Source organism: Trichomycterus rosablanca, chromosome 6, assembly GCF_030014385.1.
Source record: "Trichomycterus rosablanca isolate fTriRos1 chromosome 6, fTriRos1.hap1, whole genome shotgun sequence".
In the NCBI taxonomy this organism is placed as follows: domain Eukaryota; kingdom Metazoa; phylum Chordata; class Actinopteri; order Siluriformes; family Trichomycteridae; genus Trichomycterus; species Trichomycterus rosablanca.
In genome coordinates, this window is record NC_085993.1 from 42,532,869 (window position 1) to 42,560,567 (window position 27,699).

The window sequence follows — 27,699 nt, forward strand, 5'->3', positions numbered from 1 at the left end:
GTTTGTAGAAGCAGTCTGCATGCCTAGGGGCTTGGTTTTATACACCTGTGGCCATGGAAGTGATTGGAACACCTGAATTCAATGATTTGGATGGGTGAGTGAATACTTTTGGCAATATAGTGTATCATCAGGAAAAAGCACTAGGCTATGTTCACCCTCTCTTCTGCGTAGCAGGTCATCCAGCTGTATTTAACTATGGCGTTTTTCACTCGGTCGCTTCAAGCCTTGCCCAGGCCTATGGTCGACGACATTGGTTGCATTATTTAAGCATTCTACCAGACATTGGCAACCAAGAAGAAGAGCTTTAAGCTCTACATTTAAAGCTGCAAGCTACATCTATAGAACCGAAGGTAAGATTCGGACCATGTAATGTTACTCCTTAGCTAACATGTCTGTTTACTAGCAAATGTAAGCTTAGTGATACTGTTATATTTAAAATGTGTATTAATGGCAACTATATACATCATTATAGGTTTCATAAAAAAAAAAAACAGAATTTCATTAATTAGTCATTAAACTTTAATCAGGACAGGTGAACATGTCTGTAAGCTTAAAACATTTTAGTGCATCTACTTCTAATCTGAGTCTGCTGGACATCATACCTTGTAAAAAATCTCTTGAGCCAGCAAAATGGTGAATGCTAAACCAATGCTTCAGAGTAAACATCTCAATTTGTTTCTCCAGGAGAAGGATCCTTTCTCTGAGACGACAGCTGTGGTGTCTGAAGCTGAAGTGTAGTTGTGATCCTCAGGGAGTGTATCAGCCTCCTTGACAGGTGGGTCATCCTCCGCCAGTCGCTTTCTCCTCTCCCAAACACCCGAATTGAAAATGGGATGGAAAAATTGTTCCACTCAAACAACTCTGGGACCGCTCCCTCCTTTAACAGTAGTTGTCCTGTCTTGGACCCTGTCTCAAGAACAATAATGCTTGAAAAATGATCTTGGTTTTATTGTTAAAGATGTCACCACTGATTAGGAAGATTTCATGCAATGAATAGCAGGCATGGAAAAAAAATTAAAGTATAAATTATTAAACACAAATTCAATTGAAAAAGCTACCATGATCCACAAGTGAAAAGTTCATGGTAAAAAAAATTCACATCATCCCACAAGATTTTACATTGTGCTTTCATACTAATTATAAGAGAAGCAATTAGGCACTCTAAAATGCATTAAGAATAACAGTTTAAGTAATAAATAGTAAACTATACATTTCATTTTTAAAACTACAAAAAAAGTGACTTTTGGGGACTTGAAGCAGTCTTAATATGCTAGCACACTAGCCAACAGACAAAGATGTCAGAGTGAAGGAAGGCTAAACAGGGAACATCTACAGTCTTGTCAAGACGATGACATGAGCAGTGGAAAACAGTGAAAACAGTGTGATCCACTATACATGCAGAGGCTCCAGAAAGCTTTATCTGGCCAGTGTAAAACATTTACATTTACGGCATTTAGCAGACGCCTTTATTCAAAGCGACTTACAGTATTGTGACAGTATACAGTCTGAGCAATTGAGGGTTAAGGGCCTTGCTCAAGGGCCCAACAGCAGCAACCTGGCAGTGGTGGGACTTGAACCAGTGATCTTTTGATGACTAGTCCAGTACCTTAACCACTAGGCTACAACTGCCTAAAACGCTTTACTGTGTCTGGCATGGTTGTCATGCAACTGAGTGCTAATGTATTTAAAATTGGTACAAAAAGAAGGACCAAAACAAAAAATAAAATAAAAAAAGCACATATTCAGTTTTCAATTTGCACACAGACATTTGGACAATTGAGAAAAAAGCTAGATGAAACCAAAGTACAACTATTTGATTTCAAAAACACTACACCCAGAGTGAAATATAAAGGTGGGATCATGATGTAAGGCAAAATACATTGTGATTTCATTTACAGTCCATACATGCTCTTGAAGTACATAAAAACCAAAAAGGGTAAATATATGTTTACATTCACTGTATACCTCATGTTGAATTAAAATCTCAGATTTTAATGTGCTAACTGATATAAGCTGGTAGTAACAGTCTGATAAAATGATTGTTGCATATGGAATTTAATTTCTATGTTGGTTTGTTTGTTTATTAGGATTTTAATGTCATGTTTTACACTTTTGGTTACATTCATGACAGGAACGGTAGTTACTCAGTACACAAGGTTTATCAGTTCACAAGGTTATTTCAAACACAGTCATGGACAATTCACCTCACTTGCATGTCTTTGGACTGTGGGAGGAAACCGGAGCACCTGGAGTAAACCCACGCAGACACGGGGAGAACATGCAAACTCCACACAGAAAGGACCCGGATCGCCCCACCTGGGAATCGAACCCAGGACCTTCTTGCTGTGAGGCGACAGTGCTACCCACTCCGCCACTGTGCCACCCCTAATTTCTATGATATTTTGTCCAGCCACGAATGTTTCTTTTAATTTATCTGATTGTTTGCAGAAGTGCTTTGTACAAAGCGAGTAACATCACGCTTTGCTTTGCTTCTTTGTAATACATTATTATGATGGGAGTTAGAAATGACAGTTTATTCATATTGTTGTTTTTGGATTCCATCAAGTTAAACATTACTTAATAATAGGTAGGTGGGGTGAGAATTTTAACAATGTGTGGAAAAAAATATAGATTTCTTTTCTGTTTTCCAGATAAGGTTCAGAGATGCTATTTTTCATCTATTTTTAAACTGCTGCAATTTAAAAATGCATTTTAATATGTTACTTTCAATGGATTGCTTTGTTCAACCCTAGCTACATAAACCCGGCTTAGTGAATATTATAGATGTCTAATAGTTAGGTGAAATTGAATTTGTGCAACTTTAAAAACAAAACACAACTATATTCATCTTTCTATCTAGTTTTATATATGTGTGTATATGTATATATATATATATATATATATATATATATACAGTATATATATATATATACTGTATATACTGTATATACATATATTAAGGTCTACCAGTTAAAGCAATCATGGTGTAAACACACACAGACAAAATTAAACAATGCAATAAAACAATGCAAAATTAAGTTACTTAAAAAAATTTTGGGATAATCTCTAAAACTGGAAGGGATTTGTTAAACATAAGGATAAAATAGCCAGCAGATGTTTCCCAAAAGCTTTACATTATAATGATAACTGTAACATTGTTGTAAAGTGTTGTTTTTCAAGTGTTCAGGTGTTTACAGATTTTGGGAAAATATCCTGTATGGAAGAAGCTACAGTATCATTAAGTATTTAAAAAATGCATTCTTTTTTCAAATAGGTGGTCAAATGACCTTAAAAACAAATACTTCAAACAGTTTAGATAACAAAAAATGTATATATTTAAAAACAAGACACTGGGCTGGAGTCAACATCAGAATCCTGTTTAACAGGCATATAGATGGGTTGTTGTTCCTTTAAATTATGTTCCCAAGTCCCGGACACACTCATTGTCCACTACAGATGCATCCTATTGTCTCTTTGTGTGCGTGTGTGTGTGTGGGCTTGAATGCCACCTTGTCTTTCTGACCCTTTTTTGATCTATATGGGAGTGTGCAGGAAAGTCTGAGCCACAGTGTTCAGTTGTAGATATTCACTTATCCATGATCCCATAAACAAGCTTGCCTTCGAGTCAACTGTTCAGGACAGACAACACCGACTAGAAGAGTTCTAGAGTATCCAACATGCTTAATTATCTGAACATAAACATGCTAACAATTCTCCCACAACATGTATTTCAACAGTAATATTGAAATAATTTCAAGTCTAACCATGTTATTGTGTACATATCATCCAGTACTACACAAACAGATTATTCTGTAGGGTACTGTACGCATTCGAGAATATAGTTTCTCTCATGTTAACAGTTTACATTTCTTTACATTGCACATCATATGATGCCTTGCTAGGTTGAGGTGTACGTGATGGAGGTTAGATGTTGAATGCCAGTGGTCATGTGGATTGTGTGCAGTTTGATATGCTATAGGAATGCTATTTAAGTTTCTAGCCTCTTCAGGAACCCTCGCTGTTATACCCAGTTCTTCAGAGCCTTGTCTCTTACAGGTTCTAGTAGATAGCAGTTACAGCAGGGAGTGTTGTAAAAGGTCTATCCATGGTCCTCGGCACTGCATTCCGTACAAGGGATGCGAGATGAGAACCAGCCCCTAGCTTCACCTCAATACGGACATCGACTGGTGGGCTATAAACTTTTAGGGGCCCTCCTGACTTCGCCGAGGCCTCTTTATAGCCTTGCTCTTCTGGTCTAGTAATCCACTCATCTCTTTGTTTCTTTTTAATCGATTCACCTGTAAGGCACAAAAAATTATGTAAGTTCTATAAAATATTTCCTATGTTATGTTTCCAAGGCAGCATGGTGGCCCTGATGGTGTATATCCTATCATTCATACATGCATTTTTTTTCAGTTAGATTACTCTTTTGTTTGGCTTTTCAGATAAAACTGTTTACTACAGTACATACAAAATGTATTCCCTGACCATGACATGCACATGGTTTTCATGAAACAGGCATTGTCATGTATATAAGGGTAGTTGTTCAGTGATGAGCCAAAAAATTACATCAGGGTACTTCATCTGCTGATGAAGTAGTTGGATGTCCTTCAATCAACATTTACAACTGTGTCAAGACTCACACTACACAACTGGATCTCTTATAATCGGGAGTCTTTCAAGTCGGTGTGGCTTTCACACTACACGACTGATGGGCGATAGGGGGTTTCACACTACACGATCCTTTAGTTTGTTTATTGGTTAACTTTGACCTAATTATTCATTATTCAAATCACTGGAAACACTGCACAAGGCAGGAATACATCCTTAGCTGTAACAAAGACCGTCCATTTAGAGGTAAGATGTGATTTATCCATTTTACTGTCATTTAAAATTAGACTCTAAGAAGAAAAAAAACTATTGCTAAGTCCTCTCAGAATGTACAGCTGGCCTGACATTCTTTCTACCGCCAGCAGAGGGCGCGCTTTTAAATGTAATCTAGGTCGTATATGACCATTTATTTACCTCGTCAAAGTAAATAAAATTATGTCAAATTATGAGTAGATAAAATAAAATTTGTACTGATCACTTGAAGCTCAGTTGTGTATCTGTAGCAGGGCAGAGTTTCTAGAAAGTAAAAATCATTTGTTTTGCAGTATACCCCAAACTCTTCTGCTGTGCCATTTTTTCATTTTATTTTCCCTACATTTAAAGCATAGCATTAGCAAAAGCTAAAACATAAACTACCAAACTGTTTAAACTAAATCAGTGTTCAAAATTGTTGGCCAGTATTAAAAGTGTTTCCCTTTTGACAAAACATTGAAAGCACGGCTAATGCTATCAGTTTTTCATTTAATATTTGTGGTCAGGACTGGAAGGCCATTTTAAACGGAAGGCATTAAGTTTTAGAACTGATGTTTGTTTTGGGATTTATTGATCTGCTGACAGATAAAGCAATTTTGATGAATGTTTTCATGTTAAATTATTTAGCAGTGGGCTTATTGATCTATCGTTACTTAAGCTATACACCACAACTGTTTTGCTCTCTGTGTTGAACTACTATGTAAGACTGCTTTTCATTCTCAGTGCCATTCTGTGGCTGTACGGTCTAATAAATACCCAAAGAGCAATTTGTGGCAAAGTAATAAATACTACATTCCCTATTTTGCTTAGATCAGGCAAGACAGGCATCTTTAGTGGTTGTTACAATAGCCTTCATCAGGGGAGCTCTGGAGGTGCACTGGTCTTATATGTTAGCCCATCTCGAGTTTCAAGCAATTCATCTCTTTAGATGAACTTTGTGCAGGTTTATTTTACAAAAGTGGGCTCACTGCTAGCTAGTTACCTATATTTACCCTGCTATTCTGTTTATTTAATTATTTTTCTTCAAAATAACCTATTATTAATTAATTACATGCAATGTGTGTATTAATGCAGCATACTTGATATTTATTCAGTATTAGTTATTTTTGTAACACAAGTGCATATACTTTTTATAGTTTACATTTATATTTGTTCCGTGTTTCAGCTTTTCACATTAGCATTGTTTTGACAGATACTACTTGTTTGAGAGACCAATTCTAAATTCTCATACACACCCTGGTTGCACGTTCTTAGCAGTGGTAATCAGTGTATTTACATTTACATTTACATTTTCAGCATTTAGCAGACGCCTTTATCCAAAGCGACTTACACAATGAGCAACTGAGGGTTAAGGGTCTTGCTCAGGGACCCAACAGGGGCAACTTGGTGGTGGCGGGGCTTGAACCGGCAACCTTCTGTTTGCTAGTCCAGTACCTTAACCACTGAGCTATCACTCCCCATGCTGTGCTTTGCTTACAGTTAATTCATTTAAATTAATTGGCAAACTAAACAACTAGCCAGAGAGGTTACTGAAAGATTTTATACCTTAGCATCATGTTCGGCAAATCTCTGGAACATGTTGGCATAGATCTTTTTATCAAGCTCATGATGTTCACGAATTTTGCGTTGGCAGACAGCTATCCGGCAACGGGCTGCACGATTTGAAGGGTTGACCTGAAGAACTTGCCTGAAGTCACCTAGGGCCAAACTAAACTCATTCCGCAACAGACGAGCCTCTCCCCGACGGTACAGTGCCTTCTCATTCTTGGAGTCCAGCTCCACAACCTGGCAGAATTCACAGCAATCCAAAAAGATACACATACATCAGTTTAAGTAGGTCAGAAAATTTGTTTATAAAAAAAACTAAAGCTCAATAAAACTCAAAACATAAACCAAAGTAAATTATTGTGTTTCTTACCACAGCATCAATGTATCTTTTTTATTTTTAAATACAGTGTAATACAATCAAAACAAATGTTCAATCAGTTCCTAGAAAAAAAACTAAAAAACCCAAATATATAACAAAATATACATTAAAATCTTTTTTTTTGTACACTATGTTCATATGTTGTAATTAGCTTAGTTGCATGTTGTATGTTTATTTAAAATTTCCATTTTAAGTTTTACCGTAAGTATTCAGGGACTTCTAGGACGTCATTAATAACTTCCTGTTTTGCTAGGGGTTAAACATGAGGTGACAAATGAAATGAAATATAAGTGTGTTAAACTTCATGTAACAGGCAGTGACTGTGATAAAAAGCTACATAACATAATGTCTGTATCCACTGTCTGGGCAATAATTAAGCAAACAACCAGAACTTAAATAAATAGGCCTTAAATCTGGGTTGAAAAGATGCTTCCCCCTTTATGTACATGGTATGAAGTGTATTCAAGTACCTTGTTGCAGTTCTCCACAACTTGAGCGTATTCTCGCAGACGCAGATAGCAAAGAGCCAGGTTTAGATGAGCCACCAGCAAGAGAGCCTGAATGGCCTGCTGTTCCTTTTCTGTTCCACATTCCATCTCTAGCCATGTCACAATCCTCTGATACTGAATAACAGCCTGGTAGTATCGCCCAGCCTAATAAAACAACACACACACAATTATAAACATTGCTTATAAATTAATTACAACATTGCTTTATTGCTTATAAATTAATTAATTACCAACAAAAGCAATTACAAAAAAAATTAGTAAACTAAATACTAATTGATATGGGGCATGCAGTTTTTTCATTTTATTCATTTTATTTTTATGTAATTAGTTTAATTAGAGTTAGAATTTTAAGTACAATTTTAAATTTTATTTCATATTATATTTTAAATTTAGAGTGTATTTCATACTCTAGAAGTTTTGAAAGTTTCTAATGAACCTGGATTGTAACTCACTCACTCACAAGTTCATGTTTAACATGAAAAAATTACCTAATCTGTAAATGCTTACTGCAAAATATGCAATAACTAATAAAAAACACAAAATCTTCATTAGGTTATTATTATTGTTGTAAATGTTGTTAATAATAATAATAATAATAATAATAATTTAATTTTGTTAAATATTAAGAGTGGTTTCAACAAAAGACACAACATGTGGTCTATATAGACTATTGTCCTATATCAAGAAAACAGTTTAGGTCTTACCTTAAAGTACTGGGTTCCTTTTTGTTTCACCAGAACTGCTTGTTCAAGTTTCTCGTTTAAATCCATTTCCCAGGATTCTTTGGCCTGTGGAAGATCAGAATACGACCATATGTTGTTGAATTAATAAGCAATATATTTCTGTAAAAGCAATATATATTTATATATATTGACCTCCAAACATCTGGTATATTTCCTCAGAACTCCAAATAAAAAACTCAGATCCTACTGTGTGTGTGTGTGTGTGTGTGCACCTCATGTAATTAAGTGTGTGTGAACCTCATGTAATTAAGTGTGTGTGTGTGTGTGTGTGTGTGAACCTCATGTGATTAAGTGTGTGTGTGTGTGTGTGTGTGTGTGTGTGTGAACCTCATGTAATTAAACTTAAAGGAAATTAAAGAACAAGTCATCACTTTTTGAAAATCTTGAAGTGTCACTTCATACAACAGTTCAGCATTTGGTCCAATGTCATATTCTGGCTTCCCTTCTTTCCCAAAGCCATATCTGCAAAATACAGGGTAAATTCTGTCAGCAGTAGAAATGTACAATTGCAAAATTATACAGATATTTAAATAATAAACATATTTAATTTCATTAAAAATTATAGTAAATTCAGAGAATTACCTTTTTGCTTAATATATTGAGTGTATTCAGTGCATATACAGTGTATCACAAAAGTGAGTACACCCCTCACATTTCTGCAAATATTTCATTATATCTTTTTATGGGACAACACTATAGACATGAAACTTGGGTATAACTTAGAGTAGTCAGTGTACAGCGTGTATAGCAGTGTAGATTTACTGTCTTCTGAAAAGAACTCAACACACAGCCATTAATGTCTAAATGGCTGGCAACATAAGTGAGTACACCCCACAGTGAACATGTCCAAATTGTGCCCAAAGTGTCAATATTTTGTGTGACCACCATTATTATCCAGCACTGCCTTAACCCTCCTGGGCATGGAATTCACCAGAGCTGCACAGGTTGCTACTGGAATCCTCTTCCACTCCTCCATGATGACATCATGGAGCTGGTGGATGTTAGACACCTTGAACTCCTCCACCTTCCACTTGAGGATGCGCCACAGGTGCTCAATTGGGTTTAGTCCATCACCTTTACCTTCAGCTTCCTCAGCAAGGCAGTTGTCATCTTGGAGGTTGTGTTTGGGGTCGTTATCCTGTTGGAAAACTGCCATGAGGCCCAGTTTTCGAAGGGAGGGGATCATGCTCTGTTTCAGAATGTCACAGTACATGTTGGAATTCATGTTTCCCTCAATGAACTGCAGCTCCCCAGTGCCAGCAACACTCATGCAGCCCAAGACCATGATGCTACCACCACCATGCTTGACTGTAGGCAAGATACAGTTGTCTTGGTACTTCTCACCAGGGCGCCGCCACACATGCTGGACACCATCTGAGCCAAACAAGTTTATCTTGGTCTCGTCAGACCACAGGGCATTCCAGTAATCCATGTTCTTGGACTGCTTGTCTTCAGCAAACTGTTTGCGGGCTTTCTTGTGCGTCAGCTTCCTTCTGGGATGACGACCATGCAGACCGAGTTGATGCAGTGTGCGGCGTATGGTCTGAGCACTTACAGGCTGACCTCCCACGTCTTCAACCTCTGCAGCAATGCTGGCAGCACTCATGTGTCTATTTTTTAAAGCCAACCTCTGGATATGACGCCGAACACGTGGACTCAACTTCTTTGGTCGACCCTGGCGAAGCCTGTTCCGAGTGGAACCTGTCCTGGAAAACCGCTGTATGACCTTGGCCACCATGCTGTAGCTCAGTTTCAGGGTGTTTGCAGTCTTCTTATAGCCCAGGCCATCTTTGTGGAGAGCAACAATTCTATTTCTCACATCCTCAGAGAGTTCTTTGCCATGAGGTGCCATGTTGAATATCCAGTGGCCAGTATGAGAGAATTGTACCCAAAACACCAAATTTAACAGCCCTGCTCCCCATTTACACCTGGGACCTTGACACATGACACCAGGGAGGGACAACGACACATTTGGGCACAATTTGGACATGTTCACTGTGGGGTGTACTCACTTATGTTGCCAGCTATTTAGACATTAATGGCTGTGTGTTGAGTTATTTTCAGAAGACAGTAAATCTACACTGCTATACAAGCTGTACACTGACTACTCTAAGTTATATCCAAGTTTCATGTCTATAGTGTTGTCCCATGAAAAGATATAATGAAATATTTGCAGAAATGTGAGGGGTGTACTCACTTTTGTGATACACTGTAATTGCCATTTTACCCATTAATCTACACTTAATAACAATAAAGAGGAAACAATTTTTAAGGTTTTTCGAAAATGCATTGAATATCAAAAACTGAAATCTTCTATTCACGAAGTTTTTAGAACCTTTTGCTGTGGCAATTCAAATTGTGCTCAGGTGCATTCTGTTAGCTTTAATTATCTAGAACTAGTTAGTGTCCAGCTACTGTATTTAAATTGATTGGACATAATTTGTAAAGGCACAAACCTAAATCTATACACTGCATCATTAGAACAAAAACAAAGCTGTGCAGTCCAAGGAACTGTCTGTGGATCTCTGCAATCAACTTCTGACAAGGAATAGACCAGGGCAAGAACATAAAACAATATCTAAGTAAAGAAAACACTTCTTTATTATGAATGATGTGTTAGATTGTGTAGATTGATGGATAAGAATTACAATCATATCCATTCCAAATCAAATCCACTATAAAGTGTGCAAACAGTCGAGGTCTAAATACTTTCTGAATTCACTGTACTATAAAACACTGCCACTAAACTGTTACAGTTCTACATTTCAACAGTATAATAAAACTATACTAAATAGTGTTGGCTTTATGGTATTACTATATTAAGAGTACGACCTTAAAAACAAGCAGAGGGTAATTAAATGAAATATGATGAATCACTTAAGCATGACTAATTTACTGCATAAAACTATCCTTTGAAAATGTCAAACCTTTTTTTATTTTTTATCTTTTGTATAAAACAAGTAAAAAGCAAAAGGAATCAGAGGGTTTTAAACAGTCAATTTTCTTGCAGGAACACGGCTAAGGAACAAGCTGACATTTTTGTGTGGCATAGATAATGTACCAATATAAGGACAGAAATAATGAGAAAAAAGATTGTCAGTAAGGTGTTATCCAAGTATACAAATCTCTCCTACACAGCCAATTCACTTCATTTTCATGGAGAATTTAAGGTTTTGTTTGTCACTGCTCAATGTCATTTTGCTGCTGTTACATTACCTAAAACAGAGGTTTTTAACATGTAGCCCATGTGCTCCTTGCAGCAAAGCACAAGTAAGTGTTTATGTAAATCCAGACCCCCCCAAACATCTGGTAAATTTCCTCAGAACTCCCAACTAAAACTCCTATTCTTATAATATATAAAACATCATACAGATTACTGATATTTTCCAACTTATTACTTGATGGATTAAATACCACCAGCCTACAGTTTAAACTCTACCTGTATAGACCTGTTATTGATACAATAATACATAACACTAATTTCAAACTCAACAGACACAGTATTTACTAGTACAGTGGACCCTTGACTTATGAATTTAATTGGTTCCGAACGGCTGTTCTTAAGTCCCAATGTTTGTTAGTTAAACCTATTTTTCCCATAAGAAATAATGTAATAAAATTTATCCGTTCCAGACCTCCCAAACCACCCCCTTACCTAACCTTTCTAATGTCCTAAATGGTCTTTTTTGTTATAAATACAAGTGTATTTTCCCTTAATCTTAAATTATAGAATAGACATTACTGTAATAAACAATAATGAACAACAATACACAGTAGTGCTGTACTGTACCATACACCATATAAAATGTATCTACCAGAAACAACAATAACTCATATTTCTCTATTATTTCCTTCTTTATTTCAATAGTGTTGTATTTTGTAGGTGTAATTTCACGAAAAAAATAACTTCCTTCTTCTCTCTCACTCACTGTCCCCGCTGTCTGATACACAGTGACAGCTGCTGGCAGGACTAATTATACAACAACAAAAAACGCTTTCTCTGCACCTTCATTGGGGACATTTTAATATTGAATTTTACAAAATACAAAGAAAACACCGGAAAAACATAATCCGCTCACTGTATATATATAGAGAGAGAGACGCTCGGTTCAACTTGTTCGCGACGTCACGTGTTTCGCGAAATTTGTTCGTACGTTAAGTTGAAAAAGATCATTCGTAATTCAAAATGTTCGTATGGTAAATCGTTCATACCCCAGGGGTCCACTGTATTTCTATCTGTCAGTAGTTGTTGTTTACACCACCTTTAGACCAAGTGTTGTTTTATGCGTACAGACCACTTGTACATACAGCACCAGGATTCTGGTTCAGTCCTAAATAACTGTATCTGGACTTACTTAGGTTGTAGATATAATAGACAGCATTCTCCTCTTTGAATCTTTTCCATGGCACGGTCCACGCCCAGAGGAACACCCATGTCCTCAGATTCACCCACCACAAATGTGACGTCCCGCGAGTCAAACAACTGACCGTTACATCTTCCTTCCAAGTTCACTGTAATTTATTAGCAAAATGACAGACTTGTATTAAATTCGGTTGCAAAAAGCAATCCAAAGAAATTAATATAATTTTAGTGAATAAACATACCATGTACTGTGGCTCCTTCATTGGGGTTGTTAAAACCTTCACCTTTCACCTTTATTCTCCTCAAGATTCCACCATCTTCTGTAAGCGCCTCGCCTTTAAAGCTCAGCAGCTCAACCTGTACAGCAGCAAAAAGTGCCAAACATTGATCAGATGTTATCAACCATGTTACCCTACTATTAACACTATAACTGTGTGTGGCTTTGTTAAACTGGTATTAACACTGTTACTGTGTGTGGCCCTGTTAATCTGGTATTAACACTATTACTGTGTGGCACTGTTACACTACTATTAACACTACTATTAATAATAATAATGTGTGTGACCCTGTTAATCTGGTATTAACACTTACTGTGTGTGGCCCTGTTAAACTGGTATTAACACTATTACTGTGTGTGGCACTGTTACACTACTATTAACACTACTATTAATAATAATACTGTGTGTGACCCTGTTAATCTGGTGTTAAACTGGTATTAACACTATTACTGTGTGTGGCACTGTTACACTACTATTAACACTACTATTAATAATAATACTGTGTGTGACCCTGTTAATCTGGTATTAACACTTACTGTGTGTGGCTTTGTTAAACTGGTATTAACACTGTTACTGTGTGTGGCACCGTTAAACTGGTGTGTGGTATGTGTGGCCTGTTCCACTGCTTTTAACACTGTCACCCTGCTATTGACACTATTACTGTGTGGCCCTGTTACACTGCATTTAATCTGTTATTGTGCCATTAAGATTTTTTTGTGGCCTTGTTACACTGCTATTAAAACTGTTACTGTGTGGCCCGTGTATAGCCATGTTGATTTTAACTCTGTTGCCTTGTCATTAACACCATTACTGTGTGCAAACCTGTTATCTTGCATTTCATTGACAATTGTCTTGCTTTATTCCTGCAATCCTGTTTTAACAACATTTTGCATTTGGTCATGTTGTGTTGCTATTAACCCTATTACCATGTTTTAAATTCTGTTACTCTGCTTTTAATCTAGTTTTCCTGCTTTTAACACAGTTACTTTGCTTTAAATCTTGCTTCTATACTTTAACTCTGGTTACTGGTACCTTAAGTTTTAAGTTTTGTTTATGTTTATTTTAGGTGGAATTGTTACAAAGATGGAAATAGTTCACCCATATGAGAAAACCTTTTTGTTGGCGTTAAATGAAATAAGAAATATCATTTTCACTATACAGATTGTAGTGGAGGGAACTAAAATGAAATGTATTTCTGTACATGATGTGAAGACTGAAATGATGCTCCTGATGACTACCTCAAACAGTAGCGTTGAATTAGGAGGGATTTTTGGGGGGCTGCCAACAGAGCCATACGAATATTCAGGTTTACACATCAGCAGACACACCTCTCCTTTCTGCATAGAGCATACACCAATATCCCATGCCCTGATCACCTGACCTATGAGAAACCATCAAACAGAACATCATAATCTTCTGATATCTGTGGCACAAACTAATTAATCAAATGTGCCTGGCTGTTGTACGCACTCCAAATATTCTTTGTAATCTTATTTATTGAAACCTACAGGTGTAGTGTAGGGAGGTGCACTTAAACAAACTGAAACATGTTGTTCAATGGGCATCGTTTACTATGGGAGGAACAACTTATGTCAGAATAATACTGAATTTGCATGTAACCAACATGACTAATTACAATTCTGCTGCATGAAGTAACAGGAATTTCCACTCTGTCCTATTGAATAAATGTTTTATTGAAGGCTTTACAAAACCGACTACAATGAATGTTTTGAATGACATGTGGCATGTAAGTTATTACAGTCTACTGACTGAGTGACAGCTGGTATTAAATAGAAAGACCGCAAGACATTTAAAGAACAATGCTCCAAATCTGAATCATATACTATTTGAATGAACAGTTGCACAATAAAGGTTTCTGAACCCTATGGAGGTCTGAGTTTTACTCATGTGAACCATGTCTCGATCAAAAACAATATGCAGAAGTTCAGGCCGAGGTCCACAGGAGCAGTTTGGCACCAATATTACCTACTAAGCCATAATGCCGCCCTTAGGCTTTATTTCTTTACTACTACTTTTTAATTAAAATGTCCTGACATGTCCTAAAATGTCCATGTTTTAACACCTTCGTTTAGTTTATAGCTGTTCTCCTTTTGAACTTTGACAGGATGTTCCGTTTGTGATTTATTACCATTAAAGTTATAACATTTAAGCAAGTCCCTTTTTATAATAATTTCATTGTCACTGACCATAAAGAGCAGTTTATGATAAGTTACATAATGCAGTCCTACCTTTACCAACATTGAAGACAAAAGGCTCTTTGTGGTCAAAACTGGAGTCAAACTTTTTCCCATTAAGCAATTTTCCAGTGTAGTGAACGTGCACCTTGTCCCCAATCATCGGCCTCTCTCCCTCTGTACCATGCCGCTTCACAATCTGGAAAGAAGTATTGCAACTTAATGAAGTAATTCAGGTCTTATGAAATCAAACAGCAGTCCAAATAACACAATGTCTGTTTGTCCAGTAGTGTAAACATTGCAGTCTCAAAAAAGTACATTTTATTCACAACAAGACATTCCATGAGTGAAACATTTTACCTAACATATTTCTATTTACAGCAACTTATCCAGAGCGACTTACACCGATCGGCCATAACATTAAAACCACCTCCTTGTTTCTACACTCACTGTCCATTTTATCAGCTCCACTTACCATATAGAAGCACTTTGTAGTTCTACAATTACTGACTGTAGTTCATCTGTTTCTCTACATACTTTTTTAGCCTGCTTTCACCCTGTTCTTCAATGGTCAGGACCCCCACAGGACCACCACAGAGCAGGTATTATTTGGTGGCTCATTCTCAGCACTGCAGTGACAATGACATGGTGGTGGTGTGTTAGTGTGTGTTGTGCTGGTATGAGTGGATCAGACACAGCAGCACTGATGGAGTTTTTAAATACCGTGTCCACTCACTGTCCACGCTATTAAACACTTCTACCTAGTTGGTCCACCTTGTAGATGTAAAGTCAGAGATGATCGCCTATCTATTGCTGCTGTTTGAGTTGTCATCTTCTAGACCTTCATCAGTGGTCACAGGACGCTGCCCACAGGGCGCTGTTGGCTGGATATATTTGGTTGGTGGACTATTCTCAGTCCAGCAAGGCTGTGTCTTATCCACTCATATCAGCACAACACACACTAACACCACCACCATGTCAGTGTCACTGAAGTGCTGAGAATGATCCACCACCCTAATAATACCTACTCTGTAGTGGTCCTGGGAAAGTCCTGACCATTGAAGAACAGCATGAAAGAGGGCTAGCAAAGCATGCAGAGAAACAGATGGGCTACAGTCAGTAATTGTAGAACTACAAAGTGCTTCTATATGGTAAGTGGAGCTGATAAAATGGACAATGAGTATAGAAACAAGGAGGTGGTTTTAATGTTATGGCTGATCAGTGTATAGAGGTAAAACTAACAAAGTGATCAGTAAGTGTACATTTCAAATAATAAAAGTTTAAGTAACTAACATATTATGTGTCAGCTTTTGTCTGTAATATTGTGTTTTGCTAACATTGAGCATGTCACCTAGATATCAAATTCACAAATGACAGTGGTCTGTTTAAGATGTAATACATATTGATAAGCTTTAACTTTTGCTTTAGTCTCATTTTACATTAAATGCTGAATCTTGTGTAATAAAAGCAACTGATTTTTTTTTACAAGATACCATCTAACCTTTGCTTAAGAACTAGTACACAGTAGTTTACTAATAGTAAATATAATCATTTATTTAAGTAACACTTTTTGATATTTTACCAACCTCTGGTAATCTGCCATAAAACCACTATTTACCATTTATATAGTGTTTATTGGCTACACACAGTACACAAATTAAATAGCAGTGTAACAAGGCCACACTTTATATTTAATAAACTGGCAGTAAAACCACATGCATCATTCTTTGTCTGTTTTTACCAACACTTCTTACTTTTTATCCTGCTGAGCTAATGAGATATGATATAAATGAAATAATACAATTGTACTAGCCTTGCACACTCCCCGGTCTTTGTTCGGAGTGATGTCTATTCCCTGAGAGGCAAAAAGGGCAAGAGGAGACTGATCAGTCGACGACTCATCTTTAAATGTGGCCATCTCGTCCATCAGACACGCCCTCGTTACTCTGAAACAAAAACATACATACATCAATATAGAAACTACACATGCAAAAAGTTTACGTTTTCATATGAATAAAAAAACAGCACAATGAATATCATAGTGAACATCCACACATCTGCCCCCCCCCCCATCAAGTGTACAGTGGTGTAAAATTGTTTTTATTTTTTTTATTTTAATTTACTGATATCACTCTGTATAAATAATGTGTATGGAAAAAGAAATTAATGACTTAAGTATCTAACCTTAAAACCTCTTTGTTATTGCATATTCATCAAACTGAAAGAATCCAGATTATTTAACAAAATATGATAACACATGATGACATCACTCTTGTAAAAAGGTAACTGGCCTGAGTCCCCTAAACCGGTAATAATAAATAACTGGTTGCACAACCAGTTAGTAACACTATTGACTAAAACCAAATACTTACTAGAAAGAAATATCACTCTTTCTCATAATTGTGAATGAATTACGTACTTTTTTGTGGTTGTACTATAAATCAGATTTACAGCTAGATTTTTAGGTAGGAACTGCTCATTTTAGGTCTTTAGGACTTAGGACTTTCAATAGGTCATTACAAAACTACAATTCTGTTTGATTTAGATAATCGTCCTGCTGTGTAACATAATTATTGTTTTATCTTTAGCTCATGGGCAGATGGCATTTTATATTTATATATTTATGACCTATGAAAAGATGACCTGATAGAAACTAGTGGACTTCATTCATCAAGGTCTTAGTGTAGCAAAGCACCTCCACACCATTACACTGCCACTGCCATGTTTGACGCTTGCGTTCTTGCTGTAAATGACTATATTTATCTTTCACCAGATCTCTTGTTTAAAGGGTTCCAGTTTTGAATGGTCTACTTTAATACTAAAGTCATTACACCAAAAAGTCTGGGGATTATCCAGGTGCTTTTTTTTTTTAAAGTTAAGATGAACACGTATGTATCTCTTTATTAATGTTTTTTTTTTTCTTGCTACTCTCATGAATTGCATTTTGCATATTGTGCAATCATGGAACACTGACAGTTTTCATAAGGCTAGAGACATATGAAGTTCTTTTGTGATTTACTGGATGTGTTGCCACTGAGCCCATGGGGAAATTCTAGCAGGCCAGCCACTTCTGGGTCCCAGTGTTCCAAGTTTCTTTTTTTGGAGATAATGGTCATCAGTCCTGTAGCTTAAGAAGTAACTTTAAAACCATTTCCATACTAAAATATTGTAACAGCTTAAATCTTACTAATTTTCTTACATTTTCTTAAATTATTAGATTTAATAATAGCAGAAAATTCTGTGTGATGCCAGGGCTATTTAACCCAAAACCATTATTTAAAAATAGCCAAGAAAAACTGATGAGTGCCATGAATGTGTTTGTATTCTTCAGACAGAAAACCATCTCTCAAGAATCTATGTAATAGCATAACCTTTTAAAAAGCTAGTCTTAGTAATAAAAGTGAATTAGAACTTTTTTCTTAATTTGACATGATTCAATGTGTCAGTATTGTAGAAAATTTTAAAAGAGGCAAATCCTTTGTACATCACTACACAAGCATAGTTGTAAGATACAAAAGAGATGGAGATAAAGAATGTCTGTATCTTTGTCTCTAATTTAATTTTAGAAAAATGCATATATGCTTACGCAGAGCACTATGTATGTGTATGTGTGGTGGGGGGGGGGGGGGGGGGGTTCCTGTGAGGGAGGAGGTGTGAGTGTGTATGTGTGCGCACCAAGACTCATGAGTGTGTGCAGGGGAACACCATGTTCCTTCTATTCACAGTTCCTGGCACAATCTAATAGCATATACCACACCGGGACTCACAAAGCATTTTGTATCATTTCATAGTGCTTAAAGTGTAAAACAAGATATGCATATCAATTTTTTTATCACTTAAGCTCTTAAACCACTCATTAAAAAAAAAAAAACATTTAACTTGTCTTTTACAAAACCACAAACAGTAATTGAGATATCCAAATGAAGGATGAGTAATTGCTTCTCTTATTCTGATAATCATGTGGTTTTAGTGTGAGTTAGGTTGGGCCATTTAAATTCAGTAAATGTGTGTGTGTCTCATGAGTATTAAGTCTGAAGAACGAATTAGAAGATTTCGGAACAAAATCAGATCAAGGGAAGGGAACATTCAGTCCGTTTCTGCAGGATACACACTATGACTCAAGGATTGCTCTCAAAGAACCTGATGTTTATCCACGCACACATACGCACACACAAACACTGAAAAGAACACTTAAGCTACCATATAGACCAGACGTATTTACTGTTATCCGCAGAGCTGCAGTGGCTGCTGGTTTTTATACCAACCAAACAGGTACTTCAGCTGATTTTACTTGTTTATTTAGTTGATTCTAGTCTCCATTGATCAGGTTATTAGAAGAAGCACCTGGTGAATCTGCAACCAGTGCAGCTCTTTGTGTATAAAAATGATAACCAAGTCATGAGAAATATTAAAATAAACAACCTATCCAGGCTTGTTGCTCAGGTGGAACCCTCATTTATGTGTATTGTTGTAAATTTTTACTGGTAAAGTAATACATTTTACAGTGACTTTGGTACACAATGTACTTTTCTAGGTAAAGAACATATACTAATATATACTATACCTACTTGCCCTTAAGGTAAGGGACCCTAGACACTAAGGTATATTTTAGTTTTCATTTTATGTTGTGGGAACACAGAAATTAATACATATGTAAAGTACTTAAAATAACAGTCTAAATGCAGTATAATGCATACACACATCTCAGTTTTACCCAGATCTAAAAGTGCACTCCCTGCTGTTTTCATAATGATGATAAATTCATTGCATTTATTGCTGGGTGATGTAACCATATAGAGGTAGAGGTTTTTCTACTGTTCATACCATGGTGTCGTGAGATTATTAGAGCTGTTCTGTAAAACAATCACAAAACAGTGCTGCTTATCCCAAATCGACTATGTAGTAAATTATTTTATTACTTGTGATAACAGAACATCAGTCTTAGCGCACTGACACTAAACGGCAGTGTATATTATATATTTTAAAATAAAAATCTTTAGTTTCTACTTTTATCAGTTAAAAAAAGATTCAAGACTCCTCTTTTTATTACATTACATTACAAAAAGTTTTTAAATGGGGGTTATACACTGATGAGGCATAACATTATGACCACCTCCTTGTTTCTACACCCACTGTCCATTTTATCAGCTCCACTTACCATATAGAAGCACTTTGTGGTTCTACAATTACTGACTGCAGTCCTTCTGTTTCTTTACATACTTTTTTAGCCTGCTTTCTTCAATGGTCAGGACTCTCCCAGGACCACTACAGAGCAGGTATTATTTGGGTGGTGGATCATTCTCAGCACTGCAGTGACACTGACATGGTGGTGGTGTGTTAGTGTGTGTTGTGCTGGTATGAGTGGATAAGACACAGCACCGCTGATGGAGTTTTTAAACATCTCACTGTCACTGCTGGACTGAAAATAGTCCACCAACCAAAAATATATCCAGCCAACAGCGCCCCATGGCCAGAATCACTGATGAAGGTCTAGAAGATGACCAACTCAAACAGCAGCAATAGATGAGCGATCGTCTCTGACTTTACATCTACAAGGTGGACCAACTAGGTAATAGAGTGGACAGTGAGTGGACACGGTATTTAAAAACTCCAGCAGCACTGCTGTATCTGATCCACTCATACCAGAACACCACACACTAACACACCACCACCATGTCATTGTCACTGCAGTGCTGAGAATGATCCACCACCTAAATAATACCTGCTCTGTGGTGGTCCTGTGGTGGTCCTGACCATTGAAGGACAGGGTGAAAACAGGCTAAACATGTATGTAGAGAAACAGATGGACTAAAGTGCTTCTATATGGTAAGTGGAGCTGATAAAATGGACAGTGAGTGTAGAAACAAGGAGGTGGTTTTAATGTTATGGCTGATCGGTGTATATATATATACTGTATATATATATATATATATATATATATATATATATATATATATATATATATATATATATATATATATATATATTAATATATATAATAGATAGATAGATAGATAGATAGATAGATAGATAGATAGATAGATAGATAGATAGATAGATAGATAGATAGTCTTTTTAATGGTAGAAGTATTCAAACGTTTGTATTCTACTGTATGCAGTTAAATGTAACGGTGATCATAGCTGTTTCATTTAAATCAACATAAATTACATATGTTTTAATTATTTTTTATTACTATTATTCATTTGGATAAGTACTTTAAAATCAGTTTTTAGAACTTGTCCTAGCTTTACATTTTGGCTAATGATAAACTTTAAAACTATAGTGTATTATGGTAACATACAACAAGCTGAATCTTAAAATTTCTGTCAGAAGGATAGGTTTCCTAAGTAGTTTAATTAACTTAAAAACTCATGGTTCACAGTGGCATTTATCTGTCTGTACATAACAGTTACCTGCATCTATAATAATTACTGTCTTTACACCTAATTGGCATCTACTTCAGGGTGGTGTATCTTAAAATTACACATTATATGATAATAAGTAGTTTATATGGGAATGAAATGTAACTAAGTTTCTTTGTTGGGTCTTAAATTATTATCCTGGTAACAAGGTCCTGATACAAGGTTCTAAACAATGTAATTAAAAAATCCATGTCTAATTAATAAATTAACAATAAATACTTACTTTGGTTTTGTGTCTTTCTGCTTATGTCTGTTCAGTTTAAACAGTGTACAAAGCTACGTCTCTGTCCTACTCTTGCCTAAATTGTCTAAATCTTCTGCCTAAACATAAACCTACCTAACCATCATCTCTACATCTGTCTGGTACCCACTTCAGTATGATGTATCCTCACCATAAACTTAATTTGATAATTAAAGTTTAAAAAACATGGAGATTTATTTATTATAATTTACATGACCAACACAATATAATTTAAAACCATGAAAAATTACAGTCTAGTTTAATATGGACATGGTGCATTTCCTTAATCATGCAAAAATAACATACATTGTAATACATTGCATAATAACATAATCAGAATATTTTAAATGGATTAACATATATTAATCCTAATGTGTCAAATACATGTGTTTCTTTTAAAGGATTTGTTTTCTTAAATATAATTTCAATCTTCTAATTCAAACACTTCTCTTCTTTAGTCATCTTTTATATAAGGCTTGTATACATTTCTTTATTAGTGCAGGATTATGTGCTGGATCACTCAATGACCTCTCCTCAAAGTAACATAAATAAGTTATAAATAACTACTTATTAATAAATCAGCTTTTTTATTAAGTGTACAAGTATAAATCTACGTCATCATTTTTCATCATTTGTATTTGTCACACAGTGTACTAAGCCACTTTGTCTGTGTGTACCTCCAGGTCTCTTCTGCCGGTAATGCTCTGATTCATCCAAAATGACATGTCTTTAAACCTGCCTAATTTCATGGTGCTTTCTCTTCAGACTATTCTTCATCTGATGATTACTTAGCTTGAAACGCTTCTCAAACAACAGTTGACTCATTCCATCTAATACTGTTTCTGTCTTTTACTGTCATTTATTTTTTTCCTCCTGTATAAACTATTCTATACGTCTAAGTCACATTTCACATAATTTATAAACACTGCAGGCTACAACTTATAGGTATTACTCACTACATGACACATACGTAGCGAGTACATTCTGTTTTCAAAAAACAGGAACACAACAAGAAGTACTGCATGAATTCTAGGAGAAGCCCGAAAGTTGGCCTCCAGTTTAACAGCCTGAAACTCATTTCAAAATGGTCTGGACAGGGTAATTTAGAGCTGTGATGTCAACTGGTGACTTTAATCATGTTTGGTACAAAAAGCAGTATCCATGAAAGACTGAGTGTTTATGAAGCAAATACATGACTAAATTATTGAAATGTTTAAAAACAATGTTCCTCAATGGAAGATTGTAAGGGATTTGCATATTTCTCCATCTACAGTGCATAATATCATTAAATGATTCGAGAAAATTGGAGGCATTAATCCAAAAAAGTACATTGAGATTTTTAAGCAACATATGCTGCCAATTTTATTCTGGGTTGTTCATAAATTTTTCAACATGACAATGCAAAACCACATGCTGCACACGTTACAAAAACATGGCTGCTGAGGAGGAGAGTATGGGTACTGGGCTGGACTGCCCATCTAATAGAGAATGTTTGGAGAATTTTAAACTGAAAAATGTGGTAACAACCCAGTACTTTAAGACGTGTTTGCCAGAAGAATGGAACAAAATAAGACTGGAAACACTTAATCTCTTGGTATCCTCTGTGCCAAAACGTCTTTTAAATGTTGTGAAAAGAAATGGCAAATGCTTTACTGTCCCAACTTTTTTGCAATGTGTTGCATTATTAAAATGCAGGAATGGAGGTATATTAACAATTGAAATAAAGTTGACCAGACAAAATATGAAATATCTCAGGTTCATTCTGTCTGCAATAAAAGAAAAGTCAAAGGACTTTAAAAAAAAGTTTGTTTATCTTGTACATAATACCCTCAGGTCATCTGCCTTGCCAGCTCCCTGTCTTGACACACATCATTTACACAACAGCCCCCCCCCCCCCCCCCCCCCCCCCCCCTCAGTCTTTTCACACTTTTATACATTAATCATACGTGTTTGTGTATGAACTGTGTCGTAATCTTTAAGTGTCGAAGGACTTTGCATTTATGCAACTGTGTGATACATGGACTGGGCAATATTTTTTTATTTTATTTCATATTATTATAGCTTCATATCTTAATTTTATTTTATTACATGTCTTTATTAAGACATGTCTTTTAGTACATGTCTTAGTATTTAACTAGTGAGCCAAAGTAATTTGCTTTTTGTTCTTTTGTACATGTGCTTAAAACCTGAATTTGGAATATTAAATAATAATGTCCTAATATGAGATTATGCATATTAACATAAATACTTTGAAATCAACTAATCAATAATGGATATTAATATGTCCAAAAAGTTTATATAATAACCAGTCCTAATTTAGAAAAGTAAGAAAAGAAATCTAAGAAAGACAATCATACTAACATTTATTTATTTAGTTGATTTTACAGAATTATATTTGAATCATGTATGTAACCTTCATTAAACCCACACTACTCCTGTTTAGAATTGTGATTTTTAACATTCAACATTTCTTTATTGTTTATTGTTAAGTATTATACTGTATATTAAATTACAGTAACCTTTCTCAGTTTGTTAATATAATAGTGTGCTTAGCTAAGTTAAATCACCATCACCAGTCTGTCTGCATGCACAGTTAACAAAATGGCTGAGATCTGAAATAAAATTAAAATCTTACAATAGTTTCCATTATGTAAAAACGGCAGTGCGTTTACATTTTGATTTCCACTGGATTCATTAAGTAATATGTAATATTTATTTCTTAATTTTTAGTTAAGCCCTTTTAAAGAGCATAAATTTCTCACCATTACTGATTTTTGCCTAGCTTGTATTTGAATGAACAGGTCATGTCAAGGTTGGATTTTTTTTAAACAATCTAACAATGCTTGCCTTCTCTCCTGATTCTGTTGAGCATTTGTGATTGTATGTGGAAAGACAGCATATTATACTATGCCTCTGGTCATTGCACTTTGGACACTTTTTAAAAAACAAAAAAACTGTAATTTGTTAAACTGATTAAACTTTTATTAAACTGATAAATGTCCAAATATAACATTTTAGTGTTTTCACTGAAAATCCTAATTGTATTTTGTAAATACAGCCAAGAAAAAATGTAACGTTAAGACAAAGACAATATAAAACTATGGTTATATTGAGTATAAAAACAGCACCCACCAAAGGCTTAGTCATATCAAGCAAAGATGGGTCGTGGTTCACCATTTTATGAAAGAATTTTAAAGACAACATTGACTGAAAATAATTTAGGTTGCAAAACCTCTGCCAAGTTCTCAGAGCCCAAAGTTATCTGAGATGGACGGAAAGACAGTAAAAACGTGTTCTGCAGTCAGACGAGTCCACATTTCAGCGTGATTTTGGGAAAAACAGATGTTGAAATCTATGTGACAAAGATGAAAAAGACCATCCAGACATTTGCCAACAAAAAGTGCAAATGTGCTTAGCTGGCCTGTCTGCAGTTCATATCTGTCTATTGAAAATGTAAAGTGCATCATGTGGAGGAGAATCAGACCACAACCACAACAGCAGTCTGTTGAGCAGCTCAAGTCTTGTATACAGCAAAAATAGGCAAAAATGGCATTTGCAAGACTGCAACAATAAGTATCTTAAATTCCCAAAGATTAAAAAGTGTAATTAATAGGAAAGGTGATGTGACCCAGTGGTAAACATGCCAGTGTCCCAGCTTTTTTGAGTGTGTCGCAGGCATCAATTAAAATGCATCATTGTTTGTCATTGAAAACACTGAAAATCTTTTTTTGTCCTTCAGTTAAAGTGACAAGTTGACAAATTACAGATTTCAGTTTTAAGTGTCCCAACTTCTCTAGAAATTAGGTTTGTAAAAGTGATCAGGGTACTAACAATGTTCTTCTTATCTCCACTGTTTTTCTCTTGTGTTTGTGAATAAAAAGGCAACCGATTCACATTCATTTTAGATTCCTAGTGGTTTTAAATAGACCTATATCTCCGGTTTTGTATCATAAAAATACTCTTTTGCCTAAATAGGCACAAATTCCCAAAGACATACTTTTAAATCTTGTGAGAAGCCTATGGCTGTTTTAAAGCTAAAAAGATAACATCGTGGTCACTCTATTTTAGTTTATTTGCATTTGAAATGGGACGTCTATCCAACAAGCTTATGGTAAGGTGTCCAAATACTTTTGACCATATAGTGTATCATATAGTCTTCTTACATCACCATCAGCAGCTGTTCCAAGTCTGTGTTTGCGTAAACAGGTCTTGTCATGACTGGGATTTTAAATAAAATGAAATAACTGAGAGCATTACTTTTGTCTTACAATAGCAGATAATATATTATTTTTGTCATGTAAAAACAGCATCTTCATATTTAGATTCATACTGATTGTCTTACTGTTTATTTTTAATGATTTAAGTGTATGTAAAAGGTCCACTTTAACAGAATGACAAGCCATAATAATGATTTTAGTTCGGCCATCTTATACTGTTCCAGGCCTGTATTTGCATTTACAGGTCATGGCATGATTGAAAAAGTAAATAATTAAAGTGTTTTTCTTGTATAATTAGCTATACATTCATATTTATGTTCCTATTGGCTAAAACAGGTCTACATGTGTAATCACATGTCAAATATCATGCAAAAACTGTTATTTGAGTATGAATTTGAATGATTTTAGTGTTTAAAGAATATATATATTTTGATATAGATATAAATAAACAAGTCTTTATAAGCAATACAACCAGGCTAAATTTAGAAAATGATGGAGCCAATAGCTTAATAGGATGACCATGATTAACCTGTGTTTGCATGAACAGGTAATAGCATGCTTGGACATTTAAATTAAAGTCAATGCGTGCAGTAAATTTGGGATGGAAAAGGCATTTTACATTTTAATTTATGCTGTTTTTAATATCTCAAATCATGTGTGAGACCCTGAATATGCACGACTTATTGATCATCTTTGGAAACTTTGGATTTTGGTATGTTTTTTAAGCTTCTATGTTTCTAAGCTTTTATCAACATTCATTTTTTTTTTTTATTTTTTTTTTTTATTGCATTTAGAAAAATAACTAATGAAGAAAAAACATTGTATATACAATATTGATCAGGATATACTATGAGCACAATGAACTACATACATCACATTCTGTTATTAAACAAATATATCAAAAAGAAACATATACACATACACACACACACACACACACACACACACACACACACATACAAGTAAAGCCTTTTAATCTTCATCACCACCCTCCCCAAAATAACGTTCAAAATAATTTATAAACCTAATGCTTTTTTTTATTTTGGGTAAGTTTTATAGATTGCAGAAGTGAATTAAATTATAATAAAAACACAGAAAACATAGGTCTGGAGCCTAAAAACTTTACTTTATGAATAAAAAACTTCGCATATAGAATAAAAAAATTAACAATATATTCTATTTGTCTACTGGAATCATTACTATAATAACATATTATGTCTTTAAGCTTCCTTTTATCATCATTCAAGTTAAACCCCGTTATAGTCAAGTTGCATCACTATCAGGAGATTGAATTTTGAATAATTAAAAAATATATTTTTGACTTGTATTATGAGAACAATAAATGTCTTTAAATGTGGCTTTATGTCTGATCTTGTATGATAACGTTAAAACATTATTGCTCTCTAAAAAGGGCTCATATATTTTTAATATATAATATGTATATAAGCTATTCTTTTTACTCATAACACACAGTATGACCCATATTTAATTCATTGAATATGATGAAGCCCATCATGGGATGTTAATAGTAGCCTAGAACACGACAGCACACACGACAGGCATGTCATGTCATCTCATGCTTTAGAAAACAATAAACGTAAATACTTACAGTCTTTGTCTTCTGTCGGTGGGGTTTCTCATAAGTGTACTGGTATAATCCGCAGAGAAGTTAAACTAAGTGCTGCCGCTTAGAGCAACATGTACCGGAGCGCTTGTATTCACCGGGCTGCTGTTAGTGCTGCAGCTGTGGCTGCTGCTGCTGCTGCTGGTGTAGGTGGTGGGGCTGAGGGGAAGCCCGCCTGCCTGAGCCAGCGCGAGTACTAAATGTTCCAATTTTACACCGCTAGCGTTGAACAACAAAACCACATGCTCTGGGGGTGGAAATGAAAGCACACGATGGACAGGAGAGGCGGAGTACAAATAAGGGCTGGGCACTGAAG

At 35.5% G+C, this 27,699-nt stretch overlaps 1 protein-coding gene across 1 annotated transcript; it reads right to left on the bottom strand.

Annotated features, from left to right (window-relative positions):
• Positions 1-496: 496 nt before the first annotated feature.
• On the bottom strand, positions 497-27,649 carry fkbp5 (FKBP prolyl isomerase 5). Its single transcript, XM_062997888.1, has 11 exons — positions 27,369-27,649; positions 16,692-16,824; positions 14,933-15,077; positions 13,922-14,064; positions 12,648-12,762; positions 12,398-12,554; positions 8,414-8,504; positions 8,004-8,087; positions 7,261-7,443; positions 6,409-6,648; positions 497-4,298 (listed from the first exon to the last, which is right to left on the bottom strand). Exons 1-11 carry the CDS (start codon positions 27,398-27,400, stop codon positions 4,203-4,205), a joined length of 1,419 nt encoding a protein of 472 aa, XP_062853958.1. The 5' UTR covers positions 27,401-27,649; the 3' UTR covers positions 497-4,202.
• Positions 27,650-27,699: the final 50 nt, after the last annotated feature.